Source organism: Sycon ciliatum, chromosome 1 (assembly GCF_964019385.1).
Source record: "Sycon ciliatum chromosome 1, ocSycCili1.1, whole genome shotgun sequence".
In the NCBI taxonomy this organism is placed as follows: domain Eukaryota; kingdom Metazoa; phylum Porifera; class Calcarea; order Leucosolenida; family Sycettidae; genus Sycon; species Sycon ciliatum.
In genome coordinates this window covers 65,811,408-65,828,042 of record NC_088643.1, presented here as the reverse complement: position 1 = coordinate 65,828,042, position 16,635 = coordinate 65,811,408, and the positions used below count along the sequence as shown (strand labels likewise).

The 16,635-nt window shown below is 49.4% G+C and overlaps 2 protein-coding genes across 2 annotated transcripts; both read left to right on the top strand.

Annotated features, from left to right (window-relative positions):
- Nucleotides 1-645: 645 nt before the first annotated feature.
- Nucleotides 646-7,325, top strand: LOC135804924 (calcipressin-2-like). Its single transcript, XM_065318903.1, has 3 exons — nucleotides 646-1,031; nucleotides 1,189-1,377; nucleotides 6,399-7,325. Exons 1-3 carry the CDS (start codon nucleotides 909-911, stop codon nucleotides 6,624-6,626), a joined length of 540 nt encoding a protein of 179 aa, XP_065174975.1. The 5' UTR covers nucleotides 646-908; the 3' UTR covers nucleotides 6,627-7,325.
- A 1,460-nt stretch (nucleotides 7,326-8,785) lies between these two features.
- Nucleotides 8,786-16,127, top strand: LOC135804923 (UDP-N-acetylglucosamine--dolichyl-phosphate N-acetylglucosaminephosphotransferase-like). The gene is made up of 7 exons (XM_065318902.1): nucleotides 8,786-9,045; nucleotides 13,257-13,380; nucleotides 13,685-13,874; nucleotides 14,102-14,339; nucleotides 14,663-14,851; nucleotides 15,275-15,509; nucleotides 15,838-16,127. Exons 1-7 carry the CDS (start codon nucleotides 8,888-8,890, stop codon nucleotides 15,895-15,897), a joined length of 1,194 nt encoding a protein of 397 aa, XP_065174974.1. The 5' UTR covers nucleotides 8,786-8,887; the 3' UTR covers nucleotides 15,898-16,127.
- The last annotated feature ends 508 nt before the right edge of the window (nucleotides 16,128-16,635 follow it).

Here is a 16,635-nt window from a genome sequence, read left to right as displayed (position 1 = left end):
ACTCGAGTGACAGGACTGCACCCAAAAAAGGACAAACAGGCTAGTAAGTTGTACCCTGCAGGCACGGTGACCAGCTGACTGGTGTACGCAGGAGCACGTGACCACTTGTTCAACCATGTTCGATTGGGAATAAAGGAGGAACGCTGTATCGCAGCCTTTTCGGACCAAAACCAGTCGACTCAGCGTCCAAAAGACTACAACATATGGGCCAATCGCGGTCATCCGTGCTTTTATAAGAACGAAATGGCGCTTTTAGTGACATTTTGCATACAAATCCCCATCTAGTAGGGCGCAGTCACCCAGTTTCGGTGGAAGTGCGCGAGTTCGATTGGGATTCAAGTAGGAAGGGAGCGTCTCAGCTTTCTCGGACCAAGACCATTCGACTCAGCACCCCGAAGACTACAACTGGTGAAATTTTAATTTTTGCCTTAACTTCCCCTTTAACTTCCCCTTTTAGTTTAAGACACAACACAAACACACCATCGTCATCGATCACAACATCACTAGTGCACTGACTGCAGCCTGTGCAGGCTGCAGCCTACGCAACTGGCCAAGCTAGCTGGGACACGGTCACAAGCTGGCTGCATGCTGCGCGGGCATGCATGGCGCATGGAATACTCTACTTGTCACACTTTCCTTTCAAAGTTAGTTAGTTTATTTGTTTTGATGATTTTGAATAGCGAATAAATACTAAGGCGTGCGAGAGTCGAGTGCTATCGATCGTAGTAAGTGCGCTGTTTGCGCGGAGACAACTTCCCACTAGTAATATTTACGGGGAAATCAGAATAGGTGACTTGTTTTATCGGAGTACAGTAAACACTCCATGTTCCAACCTTCACTGTCGGAAGCAATTCTGTGGCTGAGCTGAAAGAAACGATTTGCATGTAGAGGGCACCTGGAGCAGCGGTATGCAGCTGAAAATGGCTAATCGAGGCGACTCTCCATCTGACAACAGCGATGAGGAGCAGAGTAGTTTCAAGCTGATAGTTCGTAATCTGTCTGATTCCATATTCACCGACGACGACGTCAGGGTGAGGCTTCACAGCTATCTGCTTTCGTTATCTGCTTCATAATCTTCATAATTATTATTATAACTATGCATGCTGACCCGTCGCTGGTTTTACGTTGCAAATATTGGGCGGAGCGCTGACACAATTCTTCTTTCCTTCTACAAATTTGCACCAGCAGGAAAGCCTCGAACGACTGTTCCTGAGCTTTAGCGTCCACGCCACTTTCCACTACATGAAAACATTCCGGCGCCTGCGAGTGGCCTACTTGAACGAGTCGCAGGCAGAAGCCGCTAGATCAGCGCTCCATGGCACCATGTTCGAGGAACAAAAATTGTCAGTTTTTAGAGCAAGAGAAAGTCTTACCGAGGTAAGGGCAAATTATTCTAAGGGGCCGTCCGTAAATATCGATGTTTTTTTAGAGACGATATTGGTGCTTCTCTCCCTTGACCCCCCCCCCCTCCCCCCAGAAGACGCACATGTACATCTAGATCATGGAATCAATATTTTTTTCAAATCCTTGTTCAGACAGTAGGGAGGTTCTGCTCTACGTTTTGGGAACGCGACGCAAAGAATCACGCGAACTTTCTTCGCGTTCCCGTAACGTAAAGAAATGCTGTTCTGCTCTACGTTTCACCTAGAGAAGTCACGTGGAATGTGTACTGGGAATTTCCCCTTCCATATTTGGCAGTTTTCTGCATGCAGTTGATCGATACCCAGCAAATCCGTACGCATTTTCTCTGCGTGTGCCACAACGTAGAGAACCCCATCTCCGCGTAGAAATCTGGAGCCAAAACACGCGAAGCCGTAGACTCTAACCCAGACACCTGCTCTCTACGTGATTTCTCTACGTTTCACGTATAGCAGAACCTCCCTAGTGAAGACTGGAAACTCTTGTGGAGTTCGTCCGTGTTTGTTCGCACTGCCTCTACGTCTTGAAAAAGGTCTCCTGCAGGCATCGTTCGGCCGATTTCCACAATCAATAGCTCATTCTTTTGCTCTTGAAATTCGCCATGGGCGTACAGCTTCCAATTTTTGATTTTGTTCTTGTGTCGCGAGTTTTAGCTCCGCGAACGGAAGCTGGTTTCACATTTCTTCTATAGCCATTTAGACGTCCGCGTGCAGGGATCGGCGAAACTTCAGATATTTACATCGATATTTTTCTGATGCTCGAAAAGACGCACATGGCTCAAACCCCCTCCCCCCCCCAGACGCACCAATATCGTCTCTAAAAAAACATCGATATTTACGGACGGCCCCTAAGCGTGTGTACTATTCTACAATTGATAGATTTACGATATTCTGAGGATTTCGCAAAGTATTTGATCAGTGAGTTTAAAATTAGGAAGAACTTCATTACTTATTCACTACCACCATACATATTATGTCAACGCGGAAAAAGAATTTCATTCTGGCCACATCACTGGTGGAGAGTGCAGTACAGGGTTGACTGTAGCCCGGTGGCGATATGCAGAACATGACGTGCACACGCACGCGTGTACGCATGCACACACGCGCACACGCACATACCTCTACCTTGACCAGTGTGAATTAGCAATAGCCAATGGAAAAAATTCTTGGGTGCACTGACTGGTGACACCTCAGGTAGCTGTTTCTGTCGTAAAACACAAGGCAGCAGATAATTATAATTATGGGAAACTACTAGTATCAGAGGGCTGCTTTGATAGTCAACAAGTAGTGGCACATTAGTCCGAAAAGGTACTGAGCAACTGCATTAAATTTTCATTTGAATCCCAGCATTGGTGGTTAGATTTACAATTGCACATCGGAGCTTCAATATAACAGTGTATACCAACCCGAAATCGGGTTTTCCTTTGCTCGAGATAGCATTTTCATAACGCAGTTTTGCTAAAAATTCAAAAATCGAATTTTGGTAAAAGAAAAACTGCTCCACACGTGATCCATCAGCTCAAACGCGGGAACTCTAGCTTCTTCTTCACCTTTTTTCTTTGCTCGAGGAAGTGTGCAGTTGAAGTTTTCTGTTGTCTGAGTTTTCGGTATGGATTCCCGACCTCGGGATGTTTTTTCGCTAGTCCAGCAGGCTCTGGACCATGCTCTACGCCCACTGGAGAGGTGTTTGGCACCCCTGGAAGGCCACAACACGTCGATGCCCGTGGGAAATTTGGAGTCCAACTCCAGGCAAGAGCATGACTCGCGAATCGTGGATGGTGCATGCACACCGGAAACTGATCCACTCCTGATCCCGGTTGCTTCCCAATCGGCTGACTCCTCTTTGGCAAGGTCTACTGCATGCAGTAGTCATCCCGGTTGCTTCCCAGCTGAACGAAAGGACAGATGGTCGTCACGATTTGGACAAGACCAGGGGGACAGCGACAGTAAATGCCACAAGCCTTCGGAGGCTTCCCATGAGCCATTTTTTTTCAAGGGAGCGGAGCCCGCAGGGACGGGTAGACCTCCGCAAGCCATGCCCCTAACCTTCCACATTGCTCCGCTTCCTGGCTGAACTCCCGGCAAAACCCTTGCACGTCTTGCGTGACTTCTGGACCTCTGGTCAGCTGACGTCAGCGTCTGGTCTGACTACCAATTCGGCAGCTCGGATGTCTCTGGACCTCCAGGTCGGTTCAAAGGGCATTCAACTCGAGCCACTGCATCGTCGACGGCTGGAGCTGCTGGCCTGTCAGCTGATGAGGTCATACGCGCCGTGGGCTGGAAACAAGAGTCTACATTCCGGCGCTTCTATTTCAGAGATCCAATGCCTTCTGCTGTGCCAGCATCTACACGGCCCTGAATTTTAATTCAGGGAAAAACGATGCTGACAGTGTGCTTCTTCACCTATGTCATGATGGTGTGAATGTATGCAAACACATACCGTGACTATGCTGTACTAATCCGTTAGTTTACCTGCGTGGGGTACATATTACTGTGCAAGTAAGTTACGGGACAGCCTTTATGTTAGCGTCTTGCCATACTGGATTATGATTATGTTCCCGATGTTGGTTTTCGTGTGGCCACACACTTAGTTGGTGTTAGGCCCTTGTGTTATATTCCCGCCGGGGTGTTCTGGTTTGCTGCTGCATATCACCGGCGCTCGTAGTAGCCATTTGTGCATAAGATAACTGTTGCCACGGATGCCGGTTGATGTGCGCTGTGAAGTATACACTGTTATATCGAAGCTCGAAGCTCCGATATGCAATTGCCCATTTCACAAGCAATGATGCATTGTGATGTGAAGTGGGGATTGTATGAGGAGCGGAAAGCGGAGATATAACAGTCCCACCCTGGTACCCTCCCAATAAGATCTATAATGCGCTGAAAAAAGGGTGAAGAAGAAGCTAGAGTTCCCGTGTTTGAGCTGATGGATCACATATGGCGCAGTTTTTCTTTTACCAAAATTTGATTTTTGAATTTTTAGTAAAACTGCGTTTTGAAAATGCTGTCTCGAGCAAAGGAAAACCCGATTTCGGGCTGGTATACACTGTTATATCTCCGCTCTCCGCTCCTCATACAATCCCCACTTCACATCACAATGCATCATTGCTTGTGAAATGGGCAAGTTTACATCAGTTCAGCGACCTGTATTGATGCACTACCACTGTTCGCACGAGCGAGTTTACTGCCATGTCCTTGGCCATGGGTACTTGACGCACACAGGCGCGTACCCCGTATCCTAGTTAGCATAGCCCGGTCACCATACCTGCGAATGCGGGCTAGCATGTGTACTACTACACAGTGGAAATAGGTAAAACATGGCGAATATGAGGTACATGGTCACCACACCACAGATGTGCGAGCTACGCCCCTGGTACGTACACTGATCGTGAAACTCCATTGTGCAGCACGTGAGACGGCATCGCAGAGTCCTGTCGTTCCCGGACTGCTGAGGAAAGCGCAGCGTTGTCATCAAGCTGGCCCGGTCTTAAGCCTGATTCATACTTCATCCCGCATACGGGAAACCCATCGCGTGACTGTCGCGCGATGGGTTTCCCGTACGCGAAATAGTTGAGCTCAGATCAACTTTTTCGCGACGCGACGCGTTTCCCGTACGCGACATGAAGTATGAATCGGGCTTTAGTCAATGATCATAGGGGGAAAGGAGTCATGTCCTTGCCGGTCGGTTGCCAACGAGGTTATCCTCCAAGCCGCTGTGTTCAATGGCCATGCCGGCATGTAGGCAGTGGAGCACTTCACTGGTCTAGCCCCCCCCCCCCCCCCCCCCAGCTGCCCGGAACCAAATGTGGCGGCTGTTCGGGGATGACAGGGGAACGATGAGATGAAAGCAACTTTCAATGCGTGACTGTCTGTCACATGCCTGGACATATCGAAGAATCCTTGGTCATGAGACAACTTTGTGAAGGAGTGGTCCTACTCATCAAAGATAAATGTAACATTTGAACGTACACCACTCTCCCAGTTTCACACTGTGCTGCATCTGTCTAGACATGGCATGATTGGTGTATCGCCATTTTGGTTTACCATGGTCACATGATACCCATCCTCCCTACTAATACCCATCCTCCCTACCTCCCTCATGATACCCATCCTCCCTACCTCCCTACTGATATCCTCTATCTACTTGGTCCTGTTGTGTGTGTGTGTGTGTGTGTGTGTGTGTGTGTGTGTGTGTGTATGTGTATGTGTATGTGTTTGTGTATGTGTGCATGATCGTGTGTGTGCATATGGGCTTGTGTGTGTGTGTACGTGCTTGTGTGTGGTGTGTGTGTATGTGTGTGTGTGTGTGTGTGTGTGTGTGTGTATGTGTGTGTGTGGTGGAGGGGGGTCACTTACTGTGAGCTGTGGAACCATGGGAAATTGGTGAATTCCGCAGTAAAACCAATCTCCTTCATTTGCAGTTAGGCCGTGAGCTTATCGTATGTGCTTTGAATACCCCCTGCCATTGTTGTGAATGGCATTCGAGCACACATGGAAGCATGGAAAGAAAAATGTGTGGGGGATGATTGCGATGAGTGGATCTCAGTCATAGCATGATCCAACATGTATATGCCGGGTTTGTGTGCGCCTATCACACGCGCATGTCAGGAAGAACAACAGCTGCATGCCACGCAAAGCATATGGAGAGCTTTTTCCTCACCACTCTGGCTACAAACTAGTACATGTTGTTGGTTGACAGCACATAACAAGGTGGAGGACACCGTGTTCGGAAACAGTGACCTTTCTACAACCATCCACGGTCGGTAGAGCCCCGGTCTTGCGACCATCTGAACCGTAAGGAACAACATGTTTGAACAAACGAGGTTATCTAATACATGCACCATGCTAGTACATGTATCAAGCGAAGAGTCTTAGCTGACGTGTCTGGCGGGTGTGAAATCCATTTTTCGTCTGGCCTTGTATGTTCGTGTTTCAGTGGAAACGATGTCTCCATCTGTTGTGTTCTCGTGCTTCCTGCAGCTCTTCTCCAGAGGCCGGTTTCTCAAGCCTCCCAAACCGGAACGGATGGAACTGATCTCGCCGCCTCCGTCACCGCCTGTTGGCTGGGTTCAATCTGTGGAAGCACCGCCAGTTGTGGACTTTCAGCTGCAGGCTGCTGTGGCAGGCCTAGCAGAGTCTGGATCAGTGGTTGAACTATACAGTGGCGAAGGCTCATTGCCGACGATACAAGTTACGTCATGTGACTAAGCATGTAGCCCGCGCGGTCATCATACTGGAACCTGCTCTCGTGTTGTTTTCCGTGTGCCGCCTCACTGGCCGTTACCCGGTTGACCTGAGGCTGATGGCTGTCTTCACCGAGTCACTGTGGCTTGACAGCAGAGCCAGACACCTAGCGCAAGGTGGGAACATTGGAGAACTTGTGTGTCACCCATCGGCTCAGCTAGCCAGTGCTCGTAATGTTTCCGTGAGAAATGCCGTTGAATCGTGGACTTGAATATTGGCGCCTTGGTCACTGAGATCGGCACAAAACGGTTGAACATGATGTAAGTGTTGACTTGATACTCTGATGAAATATATTGTTACTGGACTGACTCCGGCAATGTATAATATAACATGGCCTTGCTGCAGAGTAAGGGTTTGATATTTTAAATAATTGATTGACTGCTATTTGGTGTAGGTGTTCTTGCTTCTGGTTTGGTTGCCGCTTCCCGGCAACCACTGATTGTGAACATATCTCAATGCTTTCTTTTTAAAACACTGCTCGCTTGCTGCGGCGGTGATATGTTTCTGCTGAGTATTGTACATGTGCCTTGAGCTGTTTTAAAATTAAGCGTGAGTCACAGACTCTCTTCAGCTTATCAAGCTCTGTCTTTCTGCATCTAGCTACGATGCAGGCACTCTGCTGCCGTAAAAGTCCGTAAATAAGTGCGTACCCGAAAAATGTAACTTATCCCGGTCTTCATGTTTTTGACTCTGCCTATTGCGGTCCGGCATGAGTTTAGCCCGAAATAAGTACCAATAATCAATATGGTTTTCACATGCTCAGCATAGCAAACACATCATACAGTGTACTTATGCATGCTGCTGCAACACTAACTGGAGAAAACAATTCTCCAATACATGCCATGGCAAGTCGAGTCCAAAGTTTAGTCCGTGCCCGAAAGGTGTTACGAGTGCAGCCACTAAATTCGAACATGAAATACTTTTTACATATTTACGGACTTTTATGGCAGTCGCCGGCTCGGTTGAGGGCCTGCCTGATGTACTGCATACTTCCTAATGCCACCACAGGCCTGTGGCTTCCCAGCCCTGCCGATGTGTTGGTGGTTGGTGGTTGCTAGCCATGCCCTGAGTTTTCCTGGGGCTGCTAAGTCCGCTGGCTGCAGTACAGTACCGTCGGTCGTCGAAGAACTGGGGGGGGGGTCAGCCTTCTACTGAGCCTAGACCGTTCTTAATTTCATGTATTACAGTCTATGTACAGTTGAGTGACCGTGTATACATTGGTATGCTGGGCTGGCCGTTCTTCGGCGCTCCGTTCTTCGGCGCCCGACAGTACCATGGTACAATGACTACTACCTCTCTGTTTTATAGTACAATGACTATGTAGTGCTCAGTTCCCACGTCTTTACCCACAATCCTGATAATCAGTGAAGCGGCCATCATTGGCCCTGCTGTTGTACACTGCTGCATGAAATGAACTGCCAAGCACTCACCATGTGTAAAGATTTACTCACTGGTCCGCGTGGATTGCTGATACGCGGACATGTCGACATCGGTGCTATACTGTATACAGGCTGAATTGCCACACAAACTGTGACAATGAGCCTGCCCAAGCCGGCCATGATCGGACACGGCCCACAGCAGTGTCCATGCACGGCATGATGGTGTCAAACTATAGTCAGTACCCTACACTGTGCAGACTACCGACCCATTCCCAGACACAGTCATGTGTGCAGACTGCAGTGACTGTTAGTCTGTACTCTGTATGCAAGGAGAAAGAGAACGTCAAAACAAGTTACATGAGAGAGAATGCCACTTGTCTTTGTCAGCATTGAATCTACGTCTTGTACATTGTCATTTGTGTCAGATTCTACTCTGCTGCATGACATGTCGACACCTTGAACATGTGAAGTCTTCATTAATTTTCTTGGCTTGAATTCGGGAATGAACGAGGAGTTTGTTTGACGCTGGAATACAATCTACCACGGATTTGCAAAGTAGCCCGGATCTGGATAGGTTTATTGCATTACCCGCGTGATGTTAACAAACTTTACTTGAAAATCCCTTGGTCGACCGGTCCTTCACGTGGATCCCCATGGATTCAGGATTATTTTTCAAATAATTCTATGTCCTGCACCCTGGAATACCTGTGCAGAGTCGACGAATCCACCAGCTGTGGTGTATGTGCACATGGCAAAAATGCAATGAACCAATGAAACGAGAAAGAAATAATTGCAGATGTGGGATATGTAATCTTGTTCAGGCGCAGGTAGTCGTGAAATACAATAATGGCGAGCGAGGAAGATTTGATTTCTTTGGCAGTAGTTGGTGCGCTGTCGGGTGTAGCTTACTGGTCATCGAATTACTATATACCAGCTCTTGGCGAATTGTTTATCAAAGCTCATCTCTTTGGACGTGATCTCAACAAATCTTCTGATGCCAAAGTGTAAGTCATTTCATGTTGTGGTTGTCCGCCATAGCTACAGAAGGCCGCGGATGTGAACTAAGCTACTGTCTTCAATATAAAATTGGTTGTGAAACAAGTATTTGGCGATACGTGTAGTTATCTTCTAATTCCTACATTGAGCATGCAAAATCATTGCAATGTGAGTACATGTACACACTGGGAATGGTTTGGTAGAGTGCTCAAGGTCGCATTGGAACATCAGCAGAGCTCCCTATCACAAAGAAGACAGGTGTAGTTTCAGAGAATGTTCAGAAGTGAAACCCTTTTTCCAGAAAGAGTCCTGGGGCATGAATTTTGTTACCAAAACCAATCACTCTCTCTCTGTCATACTAGGTGACATAATTCGCATCTTTTTTGGCGCTACACTCTGCGTATATACTGCTCTTGTGTGGCTTCCACGGTATTCATTGTTATTACCTGATGATGGCCAAGAGCCGAAACGTTGTAAAATAACGGAACTGGTTCGGATGTGATATGCAGCGCTATGGGAATGGGTGTGTCCAGCCGAATTCTTTTCACAGATGAAGCTGCAGGAAGCCTCAGCCCTTCTTCAAAACCAATCAAACATGAAAATGGGCGTGTAGCAACCCAACCTGGTGTAGTTCACGTACATTACATATACCTCCTTCTATTGTGCATTGGAATCGTATTTCTATAATAGAATGCTCAATCTCCAGACAGCTAGCTGTTTCGACCTTGTTAGGTCTGATCGGCGGAGCTCAGAGTGGCGGACTGACCCCAGTGATCGCAATGGAGTCCAGTGAATAGCAATTTGAAACAAAACATTAGTGGTCCAACGGGTAGCCCAGGTACTAGTACCCGAGAACTCGCTCCCTAGATGATCAACTCGGTAGTGACCGGGTACTCGATACCACCTGCAAGTGAAGAAAATACACATTTCGATATTTTGCAGGGAAAGTGCAAGCAGTTCAGACAAGAAACACAGTCTCTGTCACTACATCCTGCGTACATGCATGGTATGTGTAGGGCTCCCTGAACAAAGTGAACGCAACTGCTACCCTTTTCCAAGTTCGTTTATTATTGAAACTGCTATATGGAGGAATTTAATTTTTTACACATTTCCTTAGGGCCGGGTTCCACTGCGGCTCCGCTGCTCTGCTGCTCGTCTTTCGCGGCTTGAAACGTCATCATTACCATAGTGACCGCGGCTCGAGCTGGAGCAGCGAGTCCGCGGCTCACCGCGAGCTTTTGCTACGATTCTTGACCAAAAACTGCGAGCCGCGGTCGCGGCTCGACCTGTTTCCCGTACTTTGCATTGTTTTGTACGCCAGAATTTTAAAATTCAAATTTTAATTCGTTGCGCAGGCCGCCAGAACACGAGGATTTTTTTGATTTCGCGCGCGCGCGCGCGCGCGCAGGCAGGTGAAACGTCATCAAAAAGTGTGGAGCACGACCGCGGTACCGCGAATGGCGAGTGTCAGTGGAACCGCGCTGCTCCGCTGCATGCAGCCAAGTGCCGCGGAGCCGCAGTGGAACCCGGCCCTTACAACCCCCTCATGGCTAGCACTCTCGGCACACTGCATACATCATTGGTGAATAATGTAACGCTTCGACATCTTCTAACTGGGCGACCCCTCCATTCAGGAGGGTGAGCAGCAGCTTTTGGCCGGCTCATTACAAATTTAGTCCAAACTCCTCCACATGAGCTCTCCAGCCGACCTCATTCACCATACCATCCAGCACCACGACCCCCAGTTATTGAAGATAATGGCATAAATTCCTCCATATACTATATATATAGTAGCAGTTTCAATAATAAACGAACTTGGAAAAGGTATCACCCGGTGGACATGCCAGCCGGACTCGTACGGCGACAGCCGTTTCTGGTGGCGGTGTGGCCGACGCAGCAACACAGCATCGCCGCCCGTGAACGGGCACGGGACGTCAGGCTCGTCCATGAAGTCCAGCGCTGACAGCTCGCCCTCCAGGGAATCTCTCGTCTGGGCGGCTTGCCTCCGTTGGCGATCCATCCATGCACTCTCCGAGAGTTCCTCCAGATCTCTCTGCACCAGCAACTCGCGTGGCTCCCAGCCGACCATGGCGGCCATCGGCGAGATCTTAGTGACCGAGTGCGGTCGGATGCGGTAGTAGTGCAGCATGAAGTCTAGCGCAGACTTCCAGTCGTCGGCATCCTCCAGCGTCTTCCGGATGAGCGTCAGGAGCGTACGATTGAATCGCTCAGCTGACCCTTGCGACTGAGGTTGCCTCACCGCACCATGATGCACTCGCACGCCGAACGCGTCGAACACGGCGTCCATGATTGCGTTTACGAATTCGGTGCCGTTGTCGCAGCGGACAATCTGGGGCGGGCCCCAGCGAGTGTAAACCGACACGAATGCCCGTGCGACGCTAGCTGCATCGTGGCGTGGCAGCGGCACCACCTCCACCCACTTGGTGAACGAATCGACGATCACCAAGACACAGTGAAAGCGACCCAGCTTCAGCGTGTCAATCTGAACCGTCCTCCACGGGCCGCTCGGTACGCCAGGCCGCGTCGGGGGAACACGTTCACCCCGCCGTGGACTTGCGGCCGCACAGGACGGGCAGCCGGTAACGTATTCCGGACACCGCGACACCATTGCCGGAAAGTAGCACCGGGCTCGCAGGAACCGCCAGGTGGTCTCCCATGACGAGTGGCCGGTCTGCTGATGGGCGATGCGCACACCGGCATCCTCCAGCGCTGGGGGAAAAAAGCAGTGGCACAACGACCACCTCGTTGGTGGGCAGCTTCACGCTCCGCATCAGCATACCGTCAACCACCGTCAGCTGATCTTGTACCTTGACGAAATTCGGCACGTCGACCTTCACGCCGGCGACCGTCTGCTGAATCACGTTGACGATGACGTTGTCGCGCAGCTGGGCGGCAGCGATGTCGTCCAGCTTTAGTGGAGTCAAGGGTGTGGACGCCCTGGCAGCGGCGGACACCTCAGGCTCGACTGCCGTAGCCTTCATCGTCTTCCAGTACCGACCCAGCTTCTCCGGCACGCGCGTCAGCTTGTCGGCCAGATTCTCTGCCGAAGGCACCCACTGGACATCGACCGTCAGTCCAGACGTCGACACCAGATCCTCGATGATGTCGAGACGGCACAAGACAAGGATCTCGTACAGCCCGCCGACCTTCACGCGTCGCAGGTTGTTCAGCAGCGTTCCCAGCCATCCCGCCACCGTCTTCGAGTCAGTCATCAGGGTGACCGTCGTCAGCTTCCACTAGACAGCAAGGGTGAGCGCCTTGATCGCCGCGTCCAGCTCGGCGACGTTGATGTGACGCCGATCCTCCTTCGTGCGGAGCCAGCACTTGTCCTCGATGACTTGTCCTTGTCCTCGATGACAATTCCGTCAGCCTCGAGGACGACGCCATAGGCGATATCGGAGGCATCGCACCATGCCTTCCATGGACCCGCCGGCTGCGCATCCCAGACACCGCGAACTGGATCCTCGTCCTGGACGCGCGCCGCCACGTCGTCGCACAGCGCCTGCAGCTCGTCCTTTTGTCAGTCTTATTGTTCGTCTCTGTCAGAGCAGTTTGCTTTTCCGTGTTGTCAATATAAATAATGTAACAAACAAGTCTTGTCCTTTGTGTCCTGCGTCCCGGGGGACGGAATGGCTGAGATTCCGTTACAGGGTGTTACAGCTTAGTACAGCCGCCGAACAGTGGTTAACAACAGGTGCAGTGTTGCTACTCACATTGCCTCGTGCCCACACAGTATACAGTGTAATCACCAGCCGACATTGCTTCAGTCTTGTGTGAACCTTTTTTTACACTCTTTCATCATCAGGTTCTCGAAAAGAGATCGATAAGTTCAGGAGCCGGGCCCTCAATGTATGGACACTGATAGAGAACACCCTGCTGTTCCCTTTACTGATGGCTCAAACTGAACAATATTACTTACGCCATATTGGTTTTGGATTTTGATTCCGTCATCACTGCTAGCTGGAATTGAAATTAGAGTAAAACCTGTGAAGGCGACCACTCTGATAAAGCGACCACCTGTCCTAGAGGACCACTACAACTAGGACCAAGGGGTGTTATTTCCAGTCGAATGACCCTGGATACGGAGACCACCTGTACATGGGGACCACATTTTTGAAAGTCCCATGAGTGGTCGGCTTGGACAGGTTTCACTGTACTTAATCCAACCCCTGCTGTCATGTCTTGTATTCTCCTGCAGACCTGAAGCTCTCGGCGTTGTCGCTGGCATGGTATTTCTGGTGACTCGCATTCTGTACCTAGTGGTCTCCTCAATCTCTGAGCTGGCGTTCAACTATGAACTGAAGAGGTTCTCGCATGACGAGGTACATGACGCACTGAGGGAGGCCTTAGCGTATTGAAGCTGTTTCCTTTCCCTGCCCGAAACCGTGCTCTCAGTCTCTGGCCTGTATTGTTGTGTATGGTGGACCCTTGAAACCGAACAGGGCCAGCTTGTTGAACTGCCCGTTGTCACTGTTTCATGTTTCATTAAACCGTGTGCTTGCCTACCCGCTATGGACTGCAGGGCATATTTGCTAACTGGTGCGCTCCTGAGTAGTCGATGGTTACGCTTTTGAAACGCTCCTTTCCCTTTGCAACTGTACCTTTGACTGCTTCTTCTGTGTGTAGAGCGCAGTGCACGCAATTGCACTGATGCTTTTCCTTGGCTTTGCCGACGACGTGCTGAACCTGAAGTGGAGGCATAAGATCGTCCTGTCCACGCTGGCATCGTTTCCTCTCGTCACCAGCTTTCCCGGCTCGACAAAGGTCATCTTCCCCAAGCCTGTTCGCGGCGTCCTCGGCACTGAGTTTGATGTTGGTACGTGCCCTTATGCGCTCACTGTGGTGTGCCTGTACAGTGCAGCATATGTGCAATCTTGAGGAGCTGCTGATTGTTCACCTTGTGTACTGACTCTACTGATTCTAACCTATCTCAATGTTGGGGGTGCCTCTGCACACAGATCCTTTCAGAGGCCCTCCATCCACCAGGAAAACGAATGATGCCTGTTTGTGCATGTGCTATTAAAATGTTCGTGTTTCCTGCAGGAATTCTCTACTACATCTACATGAGTATGCTGGCAGTGTTCTGCACGAATGCTATCAATATCCTGGCTGGTGTCAATGGACTAGAAGCTGGACAAACCATCGTTATTGCAGCCAGCGTACTTGCTTTCAACCTTGTCGAGTGCTTTGTGTACGGGAACGCCGTCGACCAGCATCTTTTCTCCATCTTTCTCTTCCTGCCGTTCATTGCCGTGACCGCTGCATTGCTCAAGCATAACTGGTATGTTACACTCACACACGTGTATGTGTGTGTGTGTGTGTGCATGTGCACGTGCCAATGTGTTTGAAGTGACTGGCTTGCTTATATAGAGTGTCGTAGACGCATGCTTTGTGACTGTGGCCGTTCACCAGCCAGTGTCTGGGCTTATAACTAAACTGGACTAATATTTTCGCTGATCCCAGTGTGTTCAGTAGAAAAGAGACCATAGTTGCAGGCTTTTGGTTTATGGTCTCTTGTCAGCAGTACTGTAATAATCCAATATGATGTAACCATTAGTCATGTGATGTGCTGTGTACCCTATCTTGATGATGGTCCCTGTCCAGGTACCCGTCACGTGTGTTTGTCGGCGACACGTTCTGCTACTTTGCTGGAATGACTTTCGCCGCCGCCGGCATCCTGGGCATCTTCAGCAAGACGCTGCTACTGTTCTTCATCCCACAGGTGCTCAACTTCCTGTATTCGGTACCGCAGCTCTTCCACATCATACCTTGTCCCCGACACCGCATGCCACGGTGAGTGAGGAAGAACGATTCTAGTGCAATGTCTTGTGAGTGTGTGTGAGTGAGTGTGAGAGGGAGAAAGAGAGAGAGAGAGAGAGAGAGAGAGAGAGAGAGAGAGAGAGAGAGAGAGAGAGAGAGAGAGAGAGAGAGAGAGAGAGAGAGAGAGGGAAAGAGAGAGAGAGAGCACAGTTTAATGTGCGTGTATAATCGTGTTTGAGACTGCGTTCCAAGCTGGCTTGGGTTTTAAATATTATTGTACCGGCTTCCGTAGCATTTCTTGCAGTAGCGGCAATGATTCCCAGATTGGCCATCGGTCATGCTTGTGCAGATAGAATGAGCGGTGCAGCTTTTTTATTTCTTCTTGGCGTTATCTGTACTGTGCTTTTACACGAATACATTTGTATGCCTCTGTTTGATTGACCTCTCTTCCCGTAGGGTCAATGCCCAGGGCTTGCTGGGCATGTCATTCACCGAGTTCAACCCCGATGAGCTGGGTGGTCTTGGACGGCTGATTGTGAACGTGGTGAGAATGTTCCGCTTAGCCCACGTCGAGAAGATTGACGACGGGAAACGCTTGCGTATGAACAATCTCACTCTGATCAACTTTGTCCTGTACGTGCTGGGACCGGTGCATGAGCAGAGCCTCACAATCATCTTACTCTTCATTCAGGTAAGAAGGATTATTGAACCTTGCAATGGCTCTCCCTTCGTTCTCTTTTGTTACTCTCCGGCTCTGTCTGTTTGTTCATTTGTCTGGTGGTCTTATCTGTTGTGTCTGTCTCTCCATCAGTCTGTTTTAATCTGTTACCTATTGCACACACCCGTGTCTACGTTTTGTGTGTTCTGGCAGAGAGAGGGGCATGTCTTAGTGTTGGTGCTCGTGCTGGTTATGTTCATCGTGGTTTTGTGTACGCGAACCGAACAGGTAATTTTTGCATTTTTAACCTTTGTGCTCACTTTTCTGTGGTGTCTGTGTATCTACTCTTTCATTCCTGCAGCTACTTGGGACATGCATGGCCTTTGCCATTCGCTATCCACTTGCCTGGATGTTTTACTGAACCCTTGTACCTTTTGCCTTTACTTCACCCTTCCCAGCCCCAGATTGAAATTATCTGTATTATTCTACTACTAGTATTAGTTAGTTTTTTGTAGCATTCAATTCATATATGCCCAGAGGTTCCTGGCTTGTGTCTTGTCATCTTTTCTTCTCTGTGATGTCTTCCGTTTCTGGAATGATGATTTTTTTGCAGCTGGCCTGCGCTTGACAATATATATTTTTTAAGTCCAATGTTCCCTCTGGGTGTGTCCAGCCTGTGTGGAGAAAAAGGTTGTCCTGCACCGCTTCTCTGTCCCCTTCCTGGCAATAACGCCCATGCACATGCATCGCCGCTGCAGGCACTATCACACCCATGGCAGGGCTACAGAATGTATACAATGTACATGGCCCCAGAGGCCCAAAATGAGTGTCAAAGAGGCACTGTCAACCAGGCAGCAGCATATTAATTTTTAAAAATGAGTCGAATGACGACTCCTGGAGACTGAGAATGTAATGAGACAATGCCGGAGGGGAGGGCAGGCGTGGTTGGATAACCAATTTATTGTGCAGTGCTCGTACTGTGGCTCCGGGAGTCGTCAAATACTTGACGACTCCCTGTATTATGTATATGCTGTATTTAGAAAAGCGATCCTGTCAGCTTTTCTATTATTGTGTTCACATGGCAGAAAAAACGACATCGCTATGCTACGTAAGTTTCTACGTAAGGTGCTCGGTATTTCACTTAGGCTACGTAAGTCTC

Excerpts from the sequence above, each read along its gene's own strand:
- LOC135804924 (XM_065318903.1), top strand. The coding sequence starts at position 909 with ATGCAGCTGAAAATGGCTAATCGAGGCGACTCTCCATCTGACAACAGC. Across the intron at positions 1,032-1,188 it reads TCACCGACGACGACGTCAGG|GAAAGCCTCGAACGACTGTT; the intron begins GTGAGGCTTCAC and ends TTGCACCAGCAG. Across the intron at positions 1,378-6,398 it reads CAAGAGAAAGTCTTACCGAG|CTCTTCTCCAGAGGCCGGTT; the intron begins GTAAGGGCAAAT and ends TGCTTCCTGCAG.
- LOC135804923 (XM_065318902.1), top strand. The coding sequence starts at position 8,888 with ATGGCGAGCGAGGAAGATTTGATTTCTTTGGCAGTAGTTGGTGCGCTG. Across the intron at positions 13,381-13,684 it reads AGAGGTTCTCGCATGACGAG|AGCGCAGTGCACGCAATTGC; the intron begins GTACATGACGCA and ends TTCTGTGTGTAG. Across the intron at positions 15,510-15,837 it reads TCATCTTACTCTTCATTCAG|CTACTTGGGACATGCATGGC; the intron begins GTAAGAAGGATT and ends TCATTCCTGCAG.